This window comes from Macaca mulatta, chromosome 4 (assembly GCF_049350105.2).
Source record: "Macaca mulatta isolate MMU2019108-1 chromosome 4, T2T-MMU8v2.0, whole genome shotgun sequence".
NCBI lineage: Eukaryota > Metazoa > Chordata > Mammalia > Primates > Cercopithecidae > Macaca > Macaca mulatta.
Genome location: NC_133409.1, coordinates 40,385,455 through 40,411,947, shown reverse-complemented (window position 1 = coordinate 40,411,947; position 26,493 = coordinate 40,385,455). Strand labels below are relative to the sequence as shown.

At 38.8% G+C, this 26,493-nt stretch overlaps 1 protein-coding gene across 25 annotated transcripts in view; it reads left to right on the top strand.

Moving 5' to 3' along the window:
* The window catches only part of AHI1 (Abelson helper integration site 1), a 227,087-nt gene that overhangs the window by 193,441 nt on the left and 7,153 nt on the right, over positions 1-26,493 (top strand). For 17 of the 25 annotated variants that reach the window (XR_013416992.1, XR_013416990.1, XR_003728812.2 and 14 more), the window contains one exon: positions 16,727-16,785. The exons of 4 other annotated variants lie outside the window; for them this stretch is intronic. Coding sequence is in view for 15 of the 21 variants with exons in the window: in XM_078001209.1 (XP_077857335.1) it covers positions 16,727-16,785 (59 nt within the window). In the remaining 6 variants the exon portion in view is untranslated. Of the gene's footprint in view, positions 1-16,726; positions 16,786-20,572; positions 20,634-26,493 lie in introns of all 25 variants that reach the window. 4 more of the 25 variants (XR_013416993.1, XR_001444482.3, XR_003728811.2 and 1 more) reach the window with 1 other exon arrangement.

Sequence of the window (26,493 nt, the reverse complement as noted above, 5' to 3'; positions counted from 1 at the left end):
GATATCTCAATTTGTTAGTAGTATCTGTAGTGCTCCCAGAGAGAAATATTCACTGGGAGCCAGTAATGCAGGATTGGAATTTGAGAGAATGTAGAGCTTCAAAATCAAATGAGAATTAGTGTGTTAGTTCTGTTATATCAGTAAATGGAAGCTTGTAATGAAGGCAGAGCCCAGAAAGTATGTCATAGAGTTATAAGAGGAGAAGGCCAAGGACAGAACCCAGTTAAACACTAGTATTAAGGGACAGTTAAAAGAAGAGACGATTGAGAAAGAATAAAGGAAAAAAAGAAAAAATAACAAACATTTTAAAAAGTGCCCTGGAAGCCAGAAGAGGTAGAGAGGTTCAAGAAGAGTCTAGCTGGAAACAGCCAGGCAGTTAGGTTGTCGAAGCATTTGGTCATCCAGAGGACCCTGGTAGCTTTGCACCAGTATCAGTAGAGTGGCAAGGATTGAAGAGCAGAGTAAAGGTGGAATGAGGCCGCAGCATGTGAACGCTCATGGAAGCCCTTCTCAGAGCTTCACTTTGAAGAATAAAAAAAGATTCCGCAGTGGCTAAAGGGAGGCCTGGTGTCCATGAATTATTTTTTAAATAATGGACAGATGTAAAATTATATATTAAGGAGACAAAGCCAATAGACAGGTTCAGGTTGAAGATAGATAAAGAAAGGACACCAAGGACACAGTGGATCTTGGAGAAAGCAGAAAATACTTTATTGGAAAGACAGATTGACAGATTAGTCTTGCTCCAAGCAGAGGGTTCTCAACTGAGAGTGATTGTGCCTTCCAGGAGTCATTTGGCAATAGTTGGAGATGTTTTTTGTTTTCTCAACTGCAAGGTGGGGGATAATACTGGCATCTGGTGGGTAGAGGTCATGGATGTTGCTCAGTATCCTAGAATGCAGAGAACAGCTCCCCCAACAAAGAATTCTCTGGCCAAAAATGTCAGCAGTATGGAGCTTAGAGCAGTGCCCCTCTAACACAGGTAAATGTGGATGGGGATGCAGATCAGTTAATAAAGGGTTGAAGTCTAGAAATTAAAGATATTTTTATGTTCTCCAAAACAAAAAGCAAGGTTTACTTCTAATGCGAGGGGCAAAAGGAGTGAGATAGGAGCACAAGAAGTATAATAACCATTGGAGTAAGGAAAGTAGGGGCTCATTTCGGATATATGAAAAGATTCCTTAGTAGTTCTGGGAGCTGCTGTTTGGATACCATAAAAATGGAAGTGGCATAAATCTGTACAGTTGGATTTTTTTTCTTCAGTAGTCTCTTCTCAGCATCTAAGGCATAGCAGTAGAGGAGGCAGATTTGGTTTAATATATAACTGGAGTTGTGAATGTGAAAGCAACACAAGAGGTTAAAGTTACCAGAGTGACGCACCATAGAGGATTATCCAATCGGAAAGGATGTAGAATCAGAAGACTGGCAGAGTTAGAAAGCAGGTTCTCCTCTACAAGGTTGCAGCAAGCTACCGGGGCCCAGGTAGAGGCATAGTGTCACACGGAAAAGGAGTCAGCAAGCTGGAACTGTAGTGTTCAAGGCCATAAACTCTTGCTTATTTAGTGTCTCAGATGTCATGCAGCTCAGGTTATGATAAATTCATAGAATATGTCTAAAAGCTGAAGTGAAATTGAGGAACATGTTGTTAGAGTTGAACCGGTCAAGGAACTAGGACCCAGAGTGTTGGACAGGTTGTACTTTTGAACATTAAGATTCCAGGATGATAGCAAGAGTTAGGATGAAGAGGAAGCCGATCAACAAAGAGCTGACATCCTCAATTTTTAGGTTAGAACAAAGGTCTCAAGTTTGGCTTCACATTGAAATCACCAAACCAGTTAAAAAACTAGATGTGGATTACAATCTCTACCCCTTCAAATACATTTAATTGGTGAAATAGGACCTTGGCAAGGGCAGATTTCAAAAGCTTTCCAGGTAATTTTAATGTGCAGCCAACATTGGCAGCCATTGTGTTAGAGTGACCACAAGGTCTGCAGATCACAGATGCAAAGATAAGCAGAGGATGTAATAGCCAAGTGTCAGAGCACCCAAGGAAAGTGCTTTGGCATTACAATACCCTAAAATCAGCAGTAGGGAGCTAAGAGGAGGTCATTGTTAACTCCTGGCTCTCATGGTTCATGAGAGAACCATGAACTATGTGAAAATGGGCATGTGAGAATGAATAGCCTGTGCCGTAAGAAACTGAAAGAAAAATGGTTTCTTGGTAAAACATCAGTTTCAAATAAGCATGCATATATGGTGATGGTTGCCTACAACAATGTAAGGACTATAAGGGATACAGTCAAAAGGATTGGCAGAAATTTGATAATGGGCAAATGTTGCATGTGTAATATTACCCATTGTTTGTAATTCAGCACCAGATTTAGGAATTTAGGAAAACGCTTGTCTTAGTTGCGTCTGCTATAACAAGTGTAGACTGGGTGGCTTAAATAACAACATTTTTTTCTCACAGTTCTGGAAGCTGGGAAGTTCATGATCAATGTGCTGACAGATCCAGGGTCTGGTCAAAGTCTCCTCCCTGGTTTGCAACCTCACTTATCCTCACTGGGCAGAGAGCAGAGAGAGGAAGCAAGCGTTTTTGTGTGTCTCGTTAGAAAAGCACCAATACCATTTATGAGGGCTCTGCCCTCCTGACCTAATTACCCCCCAAATACCTTCTAATAACCATCTCATTGAGAGTTAGGATTTTAACACGTGAACATGAGGCCCATAACATAAACATGAGTTTAACACAAATGTAACACAAACCTGAGGTCTAAATTTACAACATAAAAACCTTTAATGCAGTGGAAGCATTTATAACATTGGTGTAAAGGGTTGCTGTGGCAGCTAACAATACGTTTAGTTTATATCAAAAACCGTGTGATGCTATGAAAGATACAGCCTTTACTTTTTGTGATTTTCTCATGTCCCTGACTCTGCAACATACTAATCTTTGAAACTGAGGTGACCTAACCCCCGCTCCTCTTGGTATGTTTCTGTCTATTATCCTTGAGTTAACGTTGACTCTGCCAGAGGAAATATAAAGAACTCTGTTAGTGTCTTACCTGTGAAGTTGGTATTGCCCCTTCATCTTCCTGATGTGCCTATGTTCTTATGGATAGGGACCTCCTGCTTGCTTCCAAAATTTCCCAGTTCTCACTGCCTGTGCCACTCCTCTACTTAGGTGGACTCACTGCATCATAGTCTTAGACAGTAGTTGATTTTTTAAATTTCCTATGACTTTTGCCCCTCACAGACTGATCTTCATGCTTCAAACATGCCTTCATACTCATATTGCAGCAGAACAGTTCTTCAGATACCATCATAACCCTTGAGGTCTACTTCAGGCTAATCCCACTGATGGCCAAACCTTAATTCTAATAGATTTAAGGAATTTACAGTCATGTAAAGGAGTTAGAGAGGGTAAAACTCCATTTGGGCCAGGGAGTAGGAATGTTCTCATGGAGGGTATGAAACTCAAATTAGGCTTTATAGCTTAAGATGCATGGATTTCTTTTGTTGAAGAATTTGATCTTCTGTATCTGAATCCACGTGTTAGAATAGAATCCTGCATATATTTTTTCCTCTTAGGAATGTGCTATGTGTGTAAGACAGTATTTTACTTCCCAGTGAGAGAAAGTATAACAAATGATCTATGTTTGTGTAAAAAGAAACCCCTAAGAAATATAATGTTGCCTTGAGTAATTAAAATGATTTGGGTGCACTCTGAGTCATGGAACTAACAGCCAACTTTTGAGAAATGTGTAACTGAGCTTCTTAGCACCTGGCTAGTTACATTTCTTAAATTTAGCTCCTTTATTAAAATATATATGGTTTGATTTTATCAAGACCTTACCTTATAAACCTCCCACAGAGTCTGTCAGATATTTAATTTCATGTGCAAGTCTTATTTTTATTATCACATATAAGATATGTTTGTTTGTTTTTTTTAAGAAAGAACATGAAAAGTCTCTGATAAAGCAAGTAAAATTGTGGGGCATCTAAGTTCATAGAATTACAAAACTAGTGACATGGAAAGGACCTCAGAGATCATCCTTGGTGATTCTAATCAACTCCTTCATTCTACAGGAAATTGAGATCCAGGAAACTCGAAGTTTGTTTAAAATGATGCTGCTAATTAGGAGCATGGCCTCCATATTCTCAGGCCAGTGCCCATTTTCCTCCACCATCTAGTTAGCAACACACATACACAGTTGGTACCTCCACAGTTAGCCAGGTTTTGTATCATACTGGTTTTTTACATCCCTGATTTTTTGGTTTGTTTGTTTTTGTTTTCTTTGTTTGTTTGTTTGTTTGAGACAGAGTCTCACTCTGTTGCCAAACTGGAGTGTAGTGGTGAGATCTCAGCTCACCGCAACCTCCACCTCCCAAGTTCAAGCAATTCTCATGCCTCAGCCTCCCAAGTAGCTGAGATTACAGGTGTGCACCACCATGCCCAGCTAATTTTTGTATTTTTAGTAGAGACAGGGTTTCACTATGTTGGCCAGGCTGGCCTCAAACTCCTGACCTCAAGTGATCCACCTGCCTCAGCCTCCCAAACTGCTGGGATTATAGGCATGAGCCACCTTGCCCAGCCCACATCCCTGTTTTGTGTTTGTTTCATTGTACCCTTCTTCATGTGTAAGTTTTAAGAATTGTACTCTATTTTTAATGAAAAAAGGAAACAAACCTCAATCATTTTCCTTTTTAAACTTATTTCTTTTCAAACTATAGAGTAAGAAGTAAAATTATACCTCTTAATAGCTTGGCAGCTGCTGCATCTTACATGTTCTTCCAAGTGGAACACACCTGCTCTGTTGCTAATTGTGCCAGGTACCTTCCAGCATTTCATCTGGTTCATTGAAATGTTAGTGGGTGATGGCAGTATTTGTTGCTGGCTCTTTGCTGGAGGAGGAGGGGGCGAGATGAGTTAATCATCCCAGAACAAATCAGTAACAACTTATACCACAGGAGAGCGAGAGCAGGGTAATGTTTTCCTCCAAGTTCATTCCAGAACGTTTTTACCAAGGTGTGCTACAAATTGCATCTAATAGAAAAGAGAATATAGGTGCTATCAGGAAGGAGAGAAACTCAGAAGCTTCGAAAACGAGTAGTGCTGACAAACTTTGTTCTATTTTTTTGTATTCTGGGACTTTTTTGGTTTTTTAGCCTTTTTATTTTTGCTAGCCTAAGTATTAACTTGTATGATCCATTTATTTGGGGAGGAAAGTTATTGCTAAAATTTTTTCAATTATTAGAGTTGTTCTACTGTAAAAAATAATATATGTTCATAATTTTAAAAATTTAACTAGTATAGTATAAAATGAAAAATGAGTCTTCTGTCCTGCTAGTATTTATGCTCATTCTGTTTCTTGCGTGTGCTTACAAAAATGTTCTTCCATATATAAATAGATGTCTTTGTCTATTTTTTATGTTTATGAAACTAGGATCATACTTAAGATTCTGCTTTTTCTTTTTTCAATATATCTCAACATCTTTTTTTTTTTTTTGAGATGGACTCTCGCCCTGTCACCCATGTTGGAGTGCAGTGGCGGGATCCCAGCTCACTGCAACCTCCACCTCCCTGGTTCAAGTGATTCTCCTGCCTCAGCCTCCTGAGTAGCTCGGACTACAGGTGTGGGCCACCACGCCCTGCTAATGTTTGTACTTTTAGTAGAGATGGGGTTTCATCATGTTGGCCAGGCTCACCTCAAACTCCTAGCCTGAGTGATCTGCCCGCCTCGGCCTCCCAAAGTGCTGCAATTACAAGTGTGAGCCATCACTCCTGGCCTCTTTTCTTATTAGCAGAGACAATCCTATTTTTTAACCATTTTTAGGTACCAAAATACCCAGTTTTCTTTTTTTAATTCCTAAAATCTGTTTTTTTAACTCCTGAAAATCCTATTTTATTTTTTTCTTTGTTATTTCTAAAAAACAAAACCCAAAGCAAGAAAGTACTGTTTACCTTCTATTAGTGTTTCAACACTAATACAGTCAAGTATGTTTTTATATAAATACTAGATGTACAGTAAAAAGTAGGCACAGAAATGTTAGATTATTTTTGAAACTGTGGAGAAATTACTGTTATTTTTGCTTATATTCTTCTGTAAAAATTCATTAAATGAATAATAGTTATTGGTTTTGCTATTCAAGATAATTATAAAAATATCTATTATAGCTAATCTTCACATGAGCAGAGGAGTGTCTTAATAATTTTCATTATTTTATTAAGCATGTAGAGTCAATAAGAGCATGCTAGCTTAATTCCAAAGGATAGACTTTTCTAAACCAAAATGTATACTCTAGTTATGTTCAGGAACAGCTGCTTTCTTGCCTAGTTCAAAACAAGAACAGAGAACCCAAAAGCATTAGATAACTTCATGGTAGTTCCTCTTCCAGCCAAATACACACGCAAAATTTTTTTTTTTTTTTTGAGATGAAGTCTCGCTCTGTCGCCCAGGCTGGAGTGCAGTGGCGCAATCTTGGCTCACTGCAACCTCCGCCCCTCCAGGTTTAAGCAGTTCTCTGCCTCAGCCTCCGGAGTAGCTGGGATTACAGGCGCCCACCACCACACCCGGCTAATTTTTTGTATTTTTAATGTTGAATCTGTCAGCCTCTCAGAAAAATGGTAGGCAATAAGTAGATTGCCCTCAATGTGCATGTGTTTTTCTTAGTCTTCAAAGTATCTAATAATTGTGCTGTATAACACTATTTTCAAATATCACTTTATAGAGAAAAATTTTTTCCATTTATTGATCCCTGTACCAGGAATGAATCTGAATTATTGTTAATCATAGGAATAATATGATTTATTATTATGTTAAGTCCAACAACAAATTTATAATAGACAGTGCTGATTTTTGTTACGGTGAAACAGTTTTTCCAAATAGCCAGTAGTTAGTTAATATACACTAAATCTTTGGAAATATGGTCGTAATTGTTGCTTTTTTTCTATTGCTAAAGAATAATATCAATTTGTATTTTTTTACTTTAGTAATTCTGCTCATCAAAGAAAATACAGTGATTTATCTCTATTATATTTAATAAAATTAATTTATGCTTGGATTTGCTTTAAACTTTTTGTAATATTTGAAGTTTTCTTTCTTTATCTGAAGAGAACTGAATCAAAACTAACTTTGTATATATCAAGGATAGTGATGAAACTGACCTGAAATCTTACCTTATAAGTAAGTTAAAACTAAAATGCGGCCGGGTACGGTGGCTCACGCCTGTAATCCCAGCCATTTGGGAGGCAAAGGCAGGTGGATCACCTGAGGTCAGGAGTTCAGGACCAGCCTGACCAACATGGAGAAACCCTGTCTCTACTAAAAATACAAAATTAGCTGGGCGTGGTGGCCCACGCCTGTAATCCCAGCTACTCGGGAGGCTGAGGCAGGAGAATCACTTGATCCCAGGAGGCAGAGGTTACGGTGAGCTGAGATCGCACCATTGCACTCCAGCCTGGGCAACAAGAGCGAAACTCCGTCTCAAAAAAAAAAAAAAACACTGAAGTGCTTATTTGTGTCCCATGAAGAATTTCAATGCAGATAGCACTAATACGTTTTTCCTTTCCCCATAATTTGTTTCAATAATTTATAACACCTGTTTTGAGAAAAAAGTATTAATTTCATATAAATGTTATTTGCATTTGAAAAATATGTATTATTGTGGAGTCTAGAGAGATAAGTGTCCCATAAAGAAGGTGGATGGTATCCCAATGATGTAACAGCAAAGCCTGTGTGAGTTACGTTTACCTCACACCCACAGATTCCACTCCCAACAGTAGAGTCCCGAAATGACCTACACAGAGGACTCTCAAAGCCTCCAGAAATTAATAGGAACTCTCTCCTACTCGGAGAGGAACTTATAAGGCCTTGATTCTCTTGAAGTCTGAACTCGTTTGACTGCTTCTTTTACTCCTGTGCCTCTGCCATTGTGTTTGACATGTGTACCTCAGCCCCTGCTTTGTCTCTTCCCCCACAACAGCCCTGTTTCTTGCCACTTTGGGCAGGTGCTCTCCATGTTTCCAGGACCCTCTTAACTCTCTACAAGGTGAGACTCTGCAGGCTGCTTATCTTCTCAGTGTATCCAGTCTGAAGGCAGGACCTAGAGAATTGCCAGTGGTTCTGAAATGAAGGGAACATGAGAGAATCCCCCTGTAGTTTCACTTCAAAACAAGGTTTAGGGAATGTGTCATTTCTTCAATATCTTCCTAAATTCTCGTTAATTGAAAGTTTCACAGAATAATCTAGGGATGAATTGCTTTTCTGTTTAGCAACTCACTCCTTATTTAGTTGATTTGAGTCTCTGAGCTCAGCCTCTGCCACATCTCATTTTTTCTTACACAGATCTTCCATTAAAACTTAGAGAATACTGTAAATTCTCAAATTCTAAGGGTTGTTTTTATCAAGTAACATATTTGCTCTTCATGATGTTTTTCAAAGGTTCAGCAGGGCACAGTGGCTCATGCTTTTAATCCCAGCATTTTGGGAGGCCAACGTGGATGGATCACTTGAGCTCAGGAGTTCAAGACTGGCCTGGGCAACATGGTGAAACCCCATCTCTACAAAACATACAAGAATTATCCAGGCATAGTACCCTGCATCTGTAGTCCCAGCTACTTGGGAGGCTGAGGTGGGAGGATTGCTTCAGCCTGGGAGGATGAGGCTGCAGTGGGCAGTGATCATGCCACTGCACTCAAGTCTGGGCAACAGAGCAGGACTCTGTGTCACAAAAAAAAAAAAAAACGGAGGGTTAACCTAAATATCAGTAACATCCCTCTAAAAGTCTGTTACAGATCTAAAATGTGAAAGATGTTATTCTCTGTCACCCTAACTCTGCTGTCCTCTTGTTTTGTCAACCATGCTATTCTAGGGTTTCTCAACCTCGGCACTATTGGCATTTGGGGCTGGATAATTCTTTGTCGTTGGGAATATGTGGTGCATTATAACATGGTTAGTGCCATTGTCCTCTGTCCACTAGATGCCAGACACACCTCTTCCCACTTGTGACAATCAAAAATGTCTTTCAGACATGGCCAGATTTCCCTGGGAGTCAAAATCACTCCTTACTCTACAGTTGAGAACCACTGCTCTATTTTAATTTTTATATATAATATATATAAATTACAATATGAATATTGTAATTAAAGGAAAAAACACAAGTGTAAAATAAAACACTTTTCATTTTAAGATCCTGTAATGAAATTTTGCTTACATTATTCCATTAACTGAAGTATATGAGTAGTGGTATATGAGCTATGGACTACCCTACTTAAAAACAAGAATTTTACATAAAGATATATCCAGCTTTGTGAAACTCAGAGTGATGAGTATATATAAAATGTCTAATAATTAAATGTAGATATCTTTTGACTAATGTTAATTTCCTTTGCTTCAGAAGTTAACCATATGCTAATCTTTTCATAAACTATGGAAAATCAACTGTATGCTAATATTTTTATAATTACTTAGCAGTCACAGTAATGGGTCATATTGGTGTCTCATTTTAATATGGTTCCCCTTTAGGTACATAAAAAGGGAAGAACTTTTTCTTATTTAAGTGTGTCCTTTATTCAGACAAGCCATGCATACAATAAAAGATGTTTCAACATATTGGAACAAATTTGCTTTTATTACTCTTTTATTTGAATTTTTTTGTACTTAATGAGTCTTTTCTCTTTTTACCTCTCTTACCGCTTCCCCATTGCTATAGGCGTTTTTAAGCAGCCACCTCTTACACACCACTGTATTTTGGTGACCTGGTTTGGGAAGAACTATTCCCTAGTGATAAGAGATTAGGAAATAGTTTAGTCCCAAAAGAGGAAGTGGGTAACCCAAATGACCCTTCAGTTTGCAGGAATTCTAAGAAAGGGGGTGCCTTCTGGTGCTTCTTGCCTCCGTGGTTATCTGCAATCAGTTTTCATTCTTCTCAAACCAGACCTGTCAGACCACTAGGAAATAAAAGCAGGATTATTTAGCAATATGATGCCAGATGCATCAGCAGTGCTTGGAGTGTATCACTTGTCTCACCAATCCCCAGGCCTGGTGGGGGGACATTTAGTGGTCCATTTCTTTCACTAGTGCCCAGGACTGGTGGGGGCACAACCAGTTGCCCGTTTTTCTCACTTCTACTCTGGTATTTAATCACTTCTACTCGTATTAAAAATTATAGTATTGTATTGACATTGTCTCTTCATGAGATTTGTGATTACCTACCTCAGCGAGGCCCGTGGTCTTGGTCATCTTTTTTGTTCTTCCCTACTGACTCTACCCCATTCTCTACAGCAGCAGGTCAGAAAACAGTGTCCACATTTCTTACTCAAGCTGCTCATTTCTTACTCCAAGTTGACTTGGTCTTCTGCTTTCTTGAAGAGAGGCCATATAATATTAATCCCCTCACATTTTCATCCCTGCTTTCTCTGTATTTCTGTAATTTTACCCTCCTGCAGCTGTTTTCGAGTATCAGAGAAGGAATTGCTTTTCCTTTCTATGGCAGACCTCTCCAGTTGTGCTTTTGGTCATTTTCCTGTCTCACATTCTTCTGGTCCTTATTCAATCAGTGATCCCCATCCCCACTCACGTACCAGCATTGAAATTTTTATTTATTCATTTAACACATACTTGAGTGCCCGCTGGTTTTCCATGCACTGTGGTAGAAGAGAGTCTGGATGGTATAATGGTCAATAAAACAAAAATATGGAACTTATGGAACTTACAGTCTAACCGGTGACAGTAACTTTAATCAAAGAGTCACAAAACGAAACGTAAAAGCAATAAAAGGACAGTGAAGGGAAACTATGAGGCCGTGTGGTGAGAAGTGGATGAATTAGGTTTTAAGAGGAGCCGGGTAGGCGGAAGGATTCATTTGAGGCATTAGAAACAGCATGTGCAAAAGCCTACTGTGGCCAAAAATGTTTCATAATGGCTGCAGCTTAGGATACAAGGTTGAAAGCAGAAAAAGCTGGACCTGAACAAGTAGACAGGATTGAGGAGGTCCTTGACTGGCGTGTTAAGGAGCTGAATTTTATCCTGAAGGTAGTAAGGAGCCATTAAAGTATTTAAAGCAAGGGGATGACATGATCATATTGGTTGTTTCAAAAGCTCATTCTAGAAGCTCTGAAAAGACTGGGAAAAACCTACTGAAAGAAATAAGACCAGAAGCGACTGTTGCAATAATTCAAGCCAAAAATAATAAGGAGCTAGGAATTGATGACTAAATCCATGTGAAGGAAAAGACATCTGACTTTCTGATTGAAACATCTCCGTGTGTAATAATATAGGAAGGACTTCCATTTGAGACATGTAAAGTTCATAGCACCTGCAACAGCCAATTGCAGATACCTTGCAGACATCTATGAGGCTCAGGAGAGATTTGCTGAAAACTCATATTTGCAAGATAGTTTTGATTAAAATTTATGGATCCAAGTATATTTTCAGAAAAATTGCTGTGTTTAAACTTGGTTTGCTGAAAACTAACCATTGCTAAGTTGTCATGTTCTGAAGAAAACTTGATATCTGAATCCATGGGAATAGAGGAGTGTCAAGAATGAAAATGATAAAGGGTAGAAGACAGGGCCTTAAGGAATGCCATTTTTTTTAGAGTGAACTGAAGGGAAGGAACTTGGGAAGGATATTTCTTTGTAACAGCCACTGCCTGGTATACAGCCTTCTGGTCTCTGCTGGTAACAGTATCCATTCTCCCATTCTTCAGTCTTCATTGCATCTTTTACCTGCCTCCTGAAGATACTTTCCTAAAATAGAAAACAAATCATGCGACTTACCAGTGCATAAATCTTAGTTGGCTCCATATTTGTCTATAAAGTCCAAATCTCATAAGTTTTTATCTAGGTCTCACCCCTCAAAGATTAAATAGATTTTCTCACGTATTTTTGCCTTATCTTCCAAAACACCCTCCTAATTATGCTGCCCCACAGATAAGTATTTGTTACTGTTTTTAATTGGCACAATTAGTATCCAAAACTACAAATTGTGGTCAGGATGGTCTTCACTTTTTGGAGATGGAATCTCACTCTGTCTCCCAGGTTGGAGTGGAGTGGCATAATCTTGGCTCACTGCAACCTCCGCCTCCTGGGTTCAAGCAATTCTCCTGCCTCAGCCTCCTGAGTAACTGGGATTACAGGTGCCCACCACCACGCCCGGCTAATTTTTGCATTTTTAGTAGAGACCGGGATTTCACCATGTTGGCCAGGCTGGTCTTGGACTCCTGACCTTGTGATCTGCCTGCCTTGTCCTCCCAAAGTGCTGGGATTACAGGCGTGAGCCACCACGCCCAGTGGTCTTCATTTTTTGCTACAGTATGCTTCTAGAAGCTGCATCTTTTTTTTTTTTTTTTTTGAGACGGAGTCTCGCTCTGTCGCCCAGGCTGGAGTGCAGTGGCGCGATCTCGGCTCACTGCAAGCTCCGCCTCCCGGGTTCACGCCATTCTCCTGCCTCAGCCTCCCGAGTAGCTGGGACTACAGGCGCCCACAACCGCGCCCGGCTAATTTTTTGTATTTTTAGTAGAGACGGGGTTTCACCGTGGTCTCGATCTCCTGACCTTGTGATCCGCCCGCCTCGGCCTCCCAAAGTGCTGGGATTACAGGCGTGAGCCACCGCGCCCGGCGAAGCTGCATCTTAATATAGAAGAATTTTTTCCCTTAAGGAAGAGCATTATAATTAGAGGATTTAACATCAAGTAAACCAGATACATTGTCAGTAATTCTGAAATCAGGCCGGGCGTGGTGGCTCATGGCCATAATTCTAGCACTCTGGGAAGCTGCGGCAGGAGGATGACTTGAGGCCAGGAGTTTAACACTAATCCAGACAATATAGTGAAACCTCATCTCTACTAAAAAATCAAAAAAAAAAATTAGACATGATGGCATACACCTGTAGTCCCAACTACTCAAGAGACTGAGGCCACAGGTTGGCCTGAGCCCAGGAGGTCAAGGCCACAGTGAACTATGATCATGCCACTGCACTCCAGCCTGAGTGACAGAGCGAGATCCTGTCTCAAATTAGAAAGTAAGTGAATAAACAAATATATACATACATACATTCAAAAGTCAAAGAAAACTTCAAACTTATGTGAATATTTAAAATCATAAAATTGTGCCCCAGGAAACAGAATTGTAGCAATAAAAGAAACCTTTCTAGTCTTGCGTAGAGCTTGTATACTCCAGTAGTTTGTAAACTGCCATCTATAGGGCCCTATTCCTCAGGGATCTGGGGGCATAAGGTTGGGAAGCAGGGGGTGCCAGGCCATGCAAACCTAGTTTCACCCAGAGTAATTCTTATTTCACATATTTACACCTGAGCCTTTCAAATAAAATTGTATTGAAAATAGTTTTGCCCTTAAATCAGTTTGAAAAACACTAGTATAAACTTCACACTACTTCTGTGTCCTTGGTAACTCTGGGCCTCCACTTCCTGGTCTGTAAAATAAGAGAATGGTGCTATGATGCTTATGTTTTTATTTTGAACCCCCACCCACTTTCAAGTGAAAAAAAAGGACCCCAAGAGAGGCTAAGTGGTTTACTCAGGCCACATAGAGTTAATGACAGAACCAAGGCAAGAACTGAACCACCAACCCTAGTTGTTTTTCCTCTCTTGCATCCTTTTTTAAAAAATCCCTACAAAGTAGATCTAAACAAACTATGAAATTATATGGAAAAGGTATATCTATAGTGAGGTATATAAGCAGCATGTAAAAATAGAACTATACTGTACCATAAATTTGCCTTATTTAAGTCTTGTGCGCTAGATGCAACGTACATTGATTGAACATTAACCTAATTTTATATTCATTCTTCAAGTTTATAAAAACATTTGGGGGAATTGTTTGCATAGCCCATTTCTTTTTTACAAAGCTATCTATGAGTTGTTTTCTTCCTTATAAATTTCCACATAATCAGTGGAAGCATTTCATCATTCCATTAATCATTTATTTTATGTTAACTCTCATTGCATTTAAATTTAAAAGCATCACTAACAAGTTATGAGGGTTTGGAAAGCAAGGATCTCTAGATTCGGGTCCTTTCACTCATCACTTTTGCTTTGCTCATTTTCCTGTGTTCATCCCTTCCTCTCTAAGTCAACGATATCCATGAAGAGGAAACAAAGTCATAAGACAATGTCTGAGAAGTGTGTATGGAAAGAAGGGCAGTCATGTTCCTTGGCCTTGTCGATGGTGAAGGTATTTGCAGGCTGATTGCACACCAGCCTTGGGGGCTTTTTTGTTTAAAGGTAAAATAAAACAAAACAGCTCACAGAGACACCTCCTTCTTCCCCCACTTCTGCCCCATCTGACGTGCTGCTGCTGAGACCAAAGAATGAGTAAAGGTGTTCAGAAGTGAAATATTGGTCCTAGTTAAGTGTCCTTTTCAAGTAAGTTTTAAAACTTTGTAATGTGGACCCCGTATTAACTTAGGAGTCATATAATTTGAACACAGGCTAACCTGCCTCTGCATCGTTAAAAAGGATTTGGGTATCCCAGTGATAGGAATACGCAGTAGGAAAGATGGCAGGGACAATGTTTAACATACCTAAGACGAACTTTCTGAGGACGTCACAGCATCCATTTCACATGAACAAACTTAGCAGAATTGGCAAGACCTGTGCATGGCAACATATTGTTACTCATTTTTCAGGATAACAAAAAATAATTAAAAGTAACATTGGCTTAACACTGATATATAGTTCAGTGTGACTTCTCTCAACCTCTGGAATAGGTTCAAATTGATGAGAATTTCTGATTAGAGCCCTTATGTTATTTTTTGAAAAGTTTTATCAAGTTTCATATATACCTATATTAATGGTCTTGCCATGGGCAAAGAGATAAAAATGATGCCGAGACCTTGTAAAGAATAGCTGGACATGGAAGTGCACACCTGTAATCCCAGCAACTGAGAAGGCTGAGATGGGAGGATTGCTTGAGCCCAGGAGTTCAAGGCTGCAGTGAGCTATGATCATACCACTGTACTCCACCCTGAGCGGCAAAGCATGACCCCATCTCTAAAAAATAGAAAAGAATAAAACATTTCACATTTAATTTGATTGCTGTGTTTAGAATTTATTTCGCAAGTCTAGAAAGAAACAGGATAATTTCTGTTATGATGGTGCTTTCTGAGGTTTTGATGATTTTCTTCGCTTATTGCTCTATTGGATGAGGGCAGTCTGAATTAGTAGTTGAATCTGAGATTTCCCGTGTATGTGTACTTTTTTCCCAAACATGTTTTAACTGAGTCAGAGCAATTCCACTGGTGGAGAAAAATCAAGATGTCATGGGTACTTTTGTTGTTCTACCAAATTGGGTCACTTGTTACAACACTCACCTTTTACCACAAAGTCTCCTTGCTCTTCAATTCTTGTTTTTATTATGCTTGACTTAAAGCTAGTCATATAAATATGGTCCAGAAAAGCATAATATCCTCTTGAAATCTGTAAGAAAAGTAATGCTTGTTTAAAGATAGTGCCAAATCTTGCTGAAGAATGATCTTGCCGAAATCTGATTGTGAAGGATGAAATCTAAAAAGGCCAAACAAGCTTCAGTAGAGATACCACCGGGAAAGCAGTTACTCAAACAAGACTGAAAGAGAAGGTTGTATTCCATTTCTTTCATTTTATTTTATTTTTATGTTTTCTGGATTACTGAAATAATTAGAAACATATGGCATATCTCCTTCATTTGTATATTATTGAACTTCAACATAATAACAATTCATATTTTCTTTGTGAATGTTTAATGGATCCTTTCCATAACATGTGATTATCTCTAAAAAATATTGCAATTCATTTTATAGCAACATTAGGTTGATTTATAGAATACTATATATCATACCAAACTCAGTTTCCCTCAGTATAATTTGAAGTTAATGTTTCAGATTCTAAAGGAAGTATCCAACATTCAGGTTATAATTTGGTACCCTTGAAAGTGCTTATTGTTTTTCTCACGAAGGTGTCATTAATAAAACAAGATATACTGAACACATTTTGTAGATTTAAAGAGTTTTCAAATTCAAAATCTTGCATACAGTTCAATGCGTATTACTCTGAAAATATAGAGTATACTGTAAAGAATATGAAGGAAAGATACAGGCTGAGGTCGGGCGCGGTGGCTCACGCTTGTAATCCCAGCACTTTGGGAGGCTGAGGCGGGCGGATCACAAGGTCAGGAGATCGAGACCACGGTGAAACCCCGTCTCTACTAAAAATACAAAAAATTAGCCAGGCGCTGTGGCAGGCGCCTGTAGTCCCAGCTATTCAGGAGGCTGTGGCAGGAGAATGGCGTGGAACCCGGGAGGCGGAGCTTGCAGTGAGCCAAGATCGCGCCACTGCACTCCAGCCTAGGGGACAGAGCGAGACTCTGTCTCAAAAAAAAAAAAAGATACAGGCTGAAGGATATATTTAGAGCTTAAGTAATATACCACATTGTATTGGGAGATTAATTTAAACTGATTCACAACTGAAATTTTTTTTTTTTTTTTTTTTTTTTTGGTCACATACCTGAAAGCTGACTTTACTTATAAAGAGTGCTTAAACTCTCTGGAGAACTGCTTCCTTGATTTTTCATGGGAGCAAATATATTGTCCTGATAGACATTCCTGTTCAGAACAGGCATATTCTCTCCCCATTCAGGAAGCTGGTGGGTTTCCAGCATGTGAATGTTGACTGTGTTGTCTTTTCTCATTTTTTACTTACTACTTGTTTTTCCTCTTCTTCCACAGCAATCAATCAATAAGAACAAGTCCCAGGACTTCAGACTAGGCTCAGAATCTATGACACAGTAAGCAACTTCTTCAAAATGATTTGCAGTGATAAATGGTTGGGGTTTTCTTTTAAGGACAATTTCTCCATTTCTCATTTTTATAATATTATCAAACTATAAGTTAAATTTCAGATAATTAATTTTAAAGGAGTTTAGCTTGTTTAAACTATGAATTTTTTTTTCTTTTTTTTTTTTTTTTGAGACGGAGCCTTGCTCTGTCTCCCAGGCTGGAGTGCAATGGCGTAATCTCGGCTCATTGCAACCTCCACCTCCTCTCCTGGGCTCAAGCGATTCTCCTGCCTCAGCCTCCCAAGTAGCTGGGATTACAGGCACGCGCCATCGTGCCCAGCTAATTTTTGTGTTTTTAGTAGAGACGGGGTTTCACCATGTTGGCCAGGCTGGTCTTGAACTCTTGACCTCAGGTGATCCCGCTTCCTCAGCCTCCCAAAGTGCTGGGATTACAGGCATGAGCCACTGCGCCCGGCCATTTGAACTATGACTATTTTAATAGTTGGACTCTAAGAATGTGTATTATTACGAAGTTATAAGAATCCTATTAAACTAGTATCACACAAAACTTTAGAAGACCTATTTTGTCATTTATTTGAGTACTATTTTGAAATAACATTAACTGAAAACAATGAAGTGCTAAAAGTAAAATTATGAATGCCTTTTTTGAAGCATTAAGAAAAAAGCTGGCCGGGCGCGGTGGCTCAAGCCTATAATCCCAGCACTTTGGGAGGCCGAGACGGGTGGATCACGAGGTCAGGAGATCGAGACCACCCTGGCTAACATGGTGAAACCCCGTCTCTACTAAAAAATACAAAAAACTAGCCGGGTGAGTTGGCGGGCACCTGTAATCCCAGCTACTCGGGAGGCTGAGGCAGGAGAATGGCGTATACCCGGGAGGCGGAGCTTGCAGTGAGCTGAGATCCGGACACTGCACTCCAGCCCGGGCGACAGAGCGGGACTCCCTCTCAAAAAAAAAAAAAAGAAAAGAAAAAAGCTAATAAGCAGAACTTTGTCTTCATATGTTTTCTATAAATGCTTAATGTATTTGAGTAATTTATTTTGAAGTATTTATTTTAAAAGAACTCTGGAAAGTTGTTATATTTTTAATTAGTACTTGCTGTGTCACTTAATATGCCCATAAAAAGTCACTCTTTTACCTCAAAAAAATTTTTACATCAAAATGTTCCCAAAATATTTCTCAATTTTTATCATTTTAGATTATCTTTTGGGCCTAACATTGTGTCCAAACTTTATATTCAAATTACATTACTAACAAAATATAACAGGAGTGTAACAGCCTTAAACAGCTTAGCTATCATACCCTCCCATCCCATCACCACCACCCCCACATACATTGCTGGGTGCTTGCTTACTCAGACGTGCACACAGACAATCCTTGCTGAGTTTCCTTGGGGAAAATATTTGTTCAAGTTAACCCTGCTCTATGCTTTGGCAATTTGACGAATAATATGTCTCTTCCAGTACAAAAATTCTGATTCAGATGACAGTTATTTACAGGAATTGTCTAATAAAATCATGCAGCATTTCACAAGACAGTAGATGAAAGACAAATGTAATTTTTAAGAGTCACAAAATCATGATCTGGAAGATACCTTAGAAATTTTTTCTATAATCCCTCTGTTTTATAGTTAAGAAAACTAAAGGGAAAGGCCTTGTACAAATTTCACAGGGCGTATTTGTTAGCACTTGAACCACAACCTAAAATCTCCAGATTCACAGACTACTAGCTTCTTCTTGTTGTTGTTGATTTTCTTTTTAGCTAGATTTAGTATTCACAGACTCCATGGTAAGGTATCATTTTGTTGTAAGTTTTCTTTCTTTTCGAGAGAAAAAACCAATCATATAACTATTTATAGCCCTGTATAGCTTCAGAGCACATTCACTCATGTTACTACATTTGATTCTCATAGTATCCCTGGAAGAGGGACAGATCAGTATTCTGACTCTTGTTTTTCAAATGGAGAAACAAGATCTAAAAGGCGGATCCCTGCATGTGGTATGTGGAGACCCAGTCCCACAACATGGGTCCCCTGATTTCAGTCTGTGGTTCTTCTTATGCCGTCCCTCTGCCTGTTATATGGTTCAAGCACACATCCCAGGTTTTATAGTTTCCTGTTTTTCTGTTATCTGTCAGATTATGTTTTTAGGTCCAGTCTCTTGACAATTAAAATTTTACATAATAGTGGATAAACAGTCACTGACCCTAAGGAGCTTATACTCAACAACAAAATACACTAGAAACAATAAGGACAGACTGTTTCAACAACCAAAAAAAAAAAATGACCATGTTTAACACATCATGGGAACAGTGCTCTTGGTGTCTTTGCACATAAAAATTCATAAAAATTGTTAGAACTTTTTACTTAATATTATGCAAATGAAAAAATGTCTGCTACATACACCTCACTCGGTCTACATTTTGTACCAGTTTTCACAAGATACAGAGATCCATGTCATGCCCTCCAGATTAAAGTTCAATAAAACCTCACAAACATCTGAGCTTCTAAAGGATGTCAGGATAGCTCAGCTTCTCTTTTTGAAGATGCTTCTGAAAATAAAAATTTTCATGAGAAGTTCAGATATGTCTAAATGCCCAAATTCATCTAAAGCTTTTGGACTTTCCCTACTTACAATTTCTTAGAAATAAGGATGAATTAAGATAGATTTCTCATGACTTGAAAACTGTAGGCGAGTTGATGGTGGAAACACTAGATCCCAGCAAGTACAAAGAAGTCATTTCTTTGATTTACCTAAATGAGTTTCTTGTACCCAAGTAAATGGACAGAGGCTAATTTTTTGTTTCTTTGCAGCCCTGGCTTTCAGTTTGTAACATTTGCTTATTAGTTGGTTGACCAATATATGTAAATGAGCCACATAGACAGCCTCTTATTACTTTCCACTTGAATTTCTTTTTTTTTTTTTAGAAATGTCAGTCACTTCTGTGCAAGCAATTTATACACATTTTAGTAAAGCTACATTCTCTTTTTTAAGGTATCAAGAAGAAACTTCTATAGGTTAATTTAACAAAGGTATTTTCCTGAAAATCTTAAACTTCTACCTTTTATACCGCATGCCCCATGATGTTCTTCATATATGATCTGCTGCCTCAGTCAAAGTTGGCAATGAGGCTGCTATAAATATGTTGTCATCCTTAACAAGTAGTATTAATGTTCCGTAGTTACTAATATAGCCTATATTGAATTTTGTTGGGTTTTTTTAACATAGCATCCTTTATTTCATTAACAGCTTTGTTCAGAGAGAGGTTAATTCATATAGTTAATCATATTAAAGTCTTTTATTTATAAACCCTGAATCTGAACTCAATGAATGAAATCTCTTCTTAATCTAGTGCAGCTATAAATGTCAATTCCAAGTATAATGTCAAATTCCTTATAAATGTCAAATCCAAGTGATAGGATTATCACTTCACTGTATGTTTTTTCCATCTTTATAATAACCATTCTAGGCTCTTTCATTTCTGTTTCTTGTTATGAGGAGGTAGTTTATAGTCCACATTTTTTTTCCTAAAATAATCCTGCTACTTGCCACTTTTCTGCCTGTTTTTACCCTCATCCCACTCCTAGTTTCTGAAATTGAAGCCATTTATTGTCATGTGTGTGACCTCACAGTGTGCTCAGCAGTGAGCTAGATGCATTGAGAGATATTAAAGAAGCGTTACAGGTCAGATGAGGAAATGGAAATAAGAAGCATTTAAAAGGCAACCAATAATATAATTAGATGCAAAATGATGTGATGCAAATTGTAATTACAGAAGAGAGCTGAATGAGAAGGCAGGAGGAGTATGCATAGCTAGAGAAGGCCTGTAGATGAAGGTAAGGCTTCAACTGAGCTTTTGTCCTGCTTATGGGAGGGTATTTGGATGTGATGTGGGAAAGAACTAGTCTAAAGGAGCATACGGCTATGAAGAGAGGGGAGAGAGTGGGAGGAGACTGATTGATTAGTGACTTGGAGTTGAGGAATTGCAGTAGGAGAGAAAAACAGGATAGAGATTGTGGCTTTAGAAGAATGCAATGTGAGTGTTTTGAGGGCATCTGATGATTGGAAGGTGAGGCTAGGAGACATGTCTTGCTGTGTTTGCCCAGCATTTTGCACGAGCCTGAGCAAACATTATTTGTCTGTATCAAGAATTGGGTCTTGCCGGGCGCGGTGGCTCAAGCCTGTAATCCCAGCACTTTGGGAGGCCGAGGCGGGCGGATCACAAGGTCAGGAGATCGAGACCACAGTGAAACCCCGTCTCTACTAAAAATACAAAAAATTAGCCGGGCGCGGTGGCGGGCGCCTGTAGTCCCAGCTACTCAGGAGGCTGAGGCGGGAGAATGGCGGGAACCCGGGAGGCGGAGCTTGCAGTGAGCCGAGATCGCACCACTGCACTCCAGCCTGGGCAACAGCGTGAGACTCCGTCTCAAAAAAAAAAAAAAAAAAAAGAAAAAAAAAAAAAGAATTGGGTCTTGTCCTAGACCTTGATGCTACTGCCATAAAGAGGAAGGATCAGGATCAGCCTTTCAAGGTGTCAGTGGTTCATTAGTGAGCATCAGTCCAATTGGGAAAATGTGATCATCTGCTCTCTGATCTAGGTGCTATGCTAGGCACTGAAATGCAGTGATGAATGATACGATACACAGCTTGTACGTTGTGGAAGTGCCCAGTGTGGCCAGGAAGACAGACACATAATACAGTCATTTGCTAAATATAGATTTGCTGAGCACCCTCGATGTCACACACAGTATTCTAGGCACTGAGGATACAGCAGTAAACAGATAAAAAAAATCCCTGCTATAAGGAGCTAACATTTTATTTACCTTCATGCAAAATAAGTGAAATGTCTAATTATACCAGATGTATGCTACACTATGGAGAAAAATAAAGCGTGGGTAGGGGAAAGGAGAGGAGACATGAAGGTTGCAGTTATAAATTGGGGCGTGAGAGAAGGCCTGAGAAAAGTGGAAGGAGGCAGGGAATTGAGTAATGTGAGTATGTAGAAGACAAGTGCAGCGGGCCCTGAAGCAGAAGCATACCTGTTACCCTCAAAGAAAAGTAAGGAAATTAGGGTTTTTAGAGTAGAGTAAGCAAATGGGAGAGATTGGATAAAATCAGAGACAGTAACAAGACCTTATATACTATTGTAAGACTTCTGGCTTTTACATCAAATGAAGCAGGAAGCCATTAAACACAGGAAGTGACTTACAATTTAACAGAATCCCTCTGACATTTAAGATAAGAATAGACATTAATGGACAAGGGTTGAATCAGAGAGACCAGTTAAAATAATATTGAAATTATCCAGGTGAGACTTGGTGGTGGTGCCTTGGAAAAAAGTGGGAGCAATGAAGTCAGTGAGAAGAGGTCAGATTTTGTGTATACATATATATATATATATATATATTTTTTTTTTTTTTTTTTCTTGAGACAAGGTCTTGCTCTGCCACCCAGGCTGGAGTGCACGGCTCACTGCAGCCTCGATCTCCCAGGCTCAAGTGATCCTCTGACCTCAGCCCCCCAAGTAGCTGGGACTACAGGTGCATGCCACCACACCCGGCTAATTTTTGTATTTTTAGTAGAGACGGGGTTTCACCATCTTGGCCAGGCTGGTCTCAAACTCGTGACCTCATGATCCACCTGCCTAGGCCTCCCAAAGTGCTGGGATTACAGGCGTGAGCCACCACACCCGGCCATATATTTCTAATTTATAGAGAGATACACTTGATATAAAATAAATTGCGGCCAGGCGCAGTGGCTCACACCTGTAATCCCAGCACTTTGGGAGGCTGAGGCAGATGGATCATCTGAGATCAGGCGTTTGAGACCAGCCTGGCCAACATGGTGAAACCCCGTCTCTACAAAAAATACAAAAAAATTAGCCAGGCATGGTGGCGTGCGCCTGTAATTCCAACTACTCAGGAGGCTGAGGCAGGAGAATCGCTTGAACCCGGGAGGTGGAGATTGCGGTGAGCCGAGGTCGTGCCACTGCACTCCAGCCCAGAAGACAGAGTGAGACTCCATCTCAAAAAACTAAAATGAAATAAAATAAAATAAACGGTTTAAGTTTTGACATGGGTAAATACCCATGAACCATCACCACAATTAAGGTAATGAGCATACCATCTCTCCAAGACTTCTGATGCCCTTTTGTAATTTTGCCCTCCTACATCTTTCTTCCCTTCCCTGAGCCGCATCCCCAGATAATCACTGATCTACTTTCTCTTACTGTCTAGAGTTTTAAATACCACAGTTTGTTTATTCATGTACTTTTGTTGATGGACCTTTGAATCATTTCCACTTTGCGGCTACTACAAATAAAGCTAATGTCAACATTTATGTACAAGTTTTTGTGGCTACTACAAATAAAGCTAATATCAACATTTATGTACAAGTCTTTGTATGAACATAGGAGGGTTTTTTGTTTAACATTGTATCACTGAAAGAGGCATTGAAGAAGGTTATGCTTTCATTTTTCTTGGGTGACACCTAGGAGTAGAACGGCTGGATTATATAGTTTGTTTATGCTTAACTTTTTAAGAAACTGCCAAATTGTTTTCCATATGATTGTACCATTTTACAGTCCTACCATCTACCAACATGTATGAGTTCTGCTTCCTCACCAGTATTTCATGTGGTCAGTCCTTCTAATTTAGCCGTTCTAATACATGTAGAGATATATCGTTGTGGTTTGATTTTGCATATCCCCAACAACTAATGATGTTAAGCATCCTTTAATATGCTTACCTTCCATGCATACATCTTCTTTGGTGAAATTTCTGTTCAAATCTTTTACTCATTTGTATTAGGTTGTTTGTTTTATTAAGTTTTAAGAGTTATTTATATATTCTAAATATGTTCTTTGTCAACTATGTGATTTTCAGATATTTTTCCTAATCTCTGTTTTGCCTTTTTATTCTTTCAGCAGTGACTTTTGAAGAGCAAACTTTTTTACTTTGTTGAAGTCCCATTTATCAAATTTTTTCTTTTACAAATCATGCTTTAGTATAATATCTAAGAAACCTCTGCCAACCCAAAGCCACTAAAGTTTTCTCTTATATTTTCTTGTAGAAGTTTTATCATTTTTTATTTAAGACTATGAACTGTTTTCAGTTAGTTTGTGTGTGTGATATGTGATGGGAATTTTGGATCAGAGTTTGCTTTTTTTCTTTTTTCTTTTTTTTTTTTTTTTTTGCACTTGGATATCCAGTTGTTCCACCATCATTTGTTGAAAAACAACTCTGTCTCAACTGAATGGCCTTTGCACGTTTGTTGAAAATCAGCTTTTAATATATATGTGGGTCTGTTTATGGTCTATCTGTTATTTTTCTGTTTTTCTTTTGGGTTTTTTTGGGGAGGGTTGGTTGGTTGGTTGTTTTGAGGCAGAATCTCCCTTTGTCATCCAAGCTGGAGTGCAATGGCATGATCTTGGCTCACTGAAACCTCTGCCTCCAGGGTTCAAGCAATTCTCCTGCCTCAGCCACCGGAGTAGCTGGATTAATAGGCGTATACCACTACACAAGCTAATTTGGGGGTTTTTTTTGTTTGTTTGTTTTATGAGACAGAGTCTCACACTGTCTCCCGGGCTGGAGTGCAGTGATGCAATCTCAACTCACTGCAACCTCCACCTCCCGGGTTCAGGTGATTCTCCTGCCTCAGCCTCCTGAGTAGCTGGGATTACAGGTGCACACCACAACACCCGGCTAATTTATTGTATTTTTAGTAGAGATGGGGTTTCACTGTGTTGGCTAGGGTGATCTCAAACTCCTGGCCTCAAGTGATCCACCTGCCTCAGCCTCCCCAAGTGCTGGAATTGCAGGCATGAACCAAAGCACCCAGCCAATTGTTTTTCTATTTCTCCATCTTTATGCTACTACCACATTATTTTAATTACTGAGTAGTTTTGTAGTAAGTCTTGAAATCAGATAATATTAGTCCTCCAACTTTGTGCTTTTCAAAGTTGGTTTGGCTATTTAATATTTAGGGTTCTTTCCATTTCCACATGAATTTTAGAATTAGCTTATGAATTTCTATAGCATATTCCAATTGATATTGCATTTAATCCAGATATTAATTTGGGGAGAATTGACATTTTAACAATATTCAATCATCTGAGTCATTAACATGATATATCTTTGCATTTATTTACAACTTCTTTATTTTCTCTTGGTAATGTTTTTTTGTTTTCAATGTGTAGGTCTTGGAAATACAGTGTATAGGTCTTTGGTTGATTTATTCCTACATATTTCTTATGTAAATGGTATTGTTTTTAAGTTTCAATTTACAGGTATTTGTCACTAGTTTATAGAAATACTACCGATGATTGTTTGTCGATCTTGTTTTATGCCACGCTACTAAACTCACTTGTTTGTTGTAATAGCTTTTAGTAGATTCCACGAGATAGTCTATGTAGACAATCATGCAAATAAAAAACAGTTTTCTTTCTTCACAATCTGGGTGACTTTAATTTTTTTTTTCACCCTGTTACACTGGGTAGAACCTCTAATACAGTGTTAAATAAAACTAGTGAGAATAGACATTCTTGTCTTGTTCCTGATCATGTGGGAAATGAATAGGAAAGCATTTGCTCTTTTACCATGAAGTATGATGTTATTCCAGGTTTTTTATAAATGCCCTTTATTAGGTAGTTTCCCTTTCCTAAGAGTTTTTGTCAGGAATAGATGTTTGATTTCTCAAATGTGTTTTTGCATTGGTTAAGTAATCTATGGTTTTTGTTTTTAAATTTCTTAATATGGTGAATTACACTGATATTCAAATGTTAAACCAACTTCGCGTTCCTAGGAGAAACCCTACTTAGTGGTGTGTTATCCTTTTTATAAATTGTTGAATTTGATTTGCTAAAATTTCCTTTAGAACTTCTTGCATTTTGTTCATGAGAAATATGGGTCTGTAATTTTTTTTGTAACATCTTAAGCTGATTTTGATAAGGAGATAATTCTGGCTTCATGGAACAAGTTGGGAAGAATTCCCACCTCTTCAATTTTCTGAAATAGTCTGTGTAGATTTAGTATTACTTCCTCCTTGTGTAATTTCTATTTCTTTATTCATATTCTCTATTTAGTGAGACATTGCTCACACATTAGTTCTTTAGACATGTTTCCTTTAGTTCTTTGAACACATTTTTAATTATGAATTTTAAGTCTTTGTCTAGTAAGGCCAGTGTCTGGGCTTCCTCGGGGACAGTTCTGTTCATTGCTAGTAGGAATAAACACTGTTTGGGGCCTCAAGTAATTTTCCCAGATGTGTGCACACATCAGTTCTCTGCTGGATACTTGAGGGGAACCTTTGCGGATATTCATTGTCTGTGGCTCAGTATCTTGAAAGTTGTTGTTTCATGTGTTTTGTTCAGGTTTTGTTGTTGTTGTTTTAGACGAGAGGTAAATCTAGTTCCTCCTACTCTATCTGGGCTACAAGCAAAGGTCTAGATGTTCTATGTATTTTCAAGGTAGCTTTTTGATAGATTGTGTATAGATTGTGAGAGATAAAAGAACAAAGAGGATCACTACAGTCTGATCTTCCTAGAGTGGGCTTTAGTGGTCAGAGAAAGCCAAAGAGGAAGACAGCATTGAAGACCATATAGACACGACGGAGTAAACAAGAAGAATAGGGCCTAGAAGTCAGGAGCTAAGGCACAAAAGTATGGCAGTGCCTGGGATACCCTCAGACCAGCAAGTA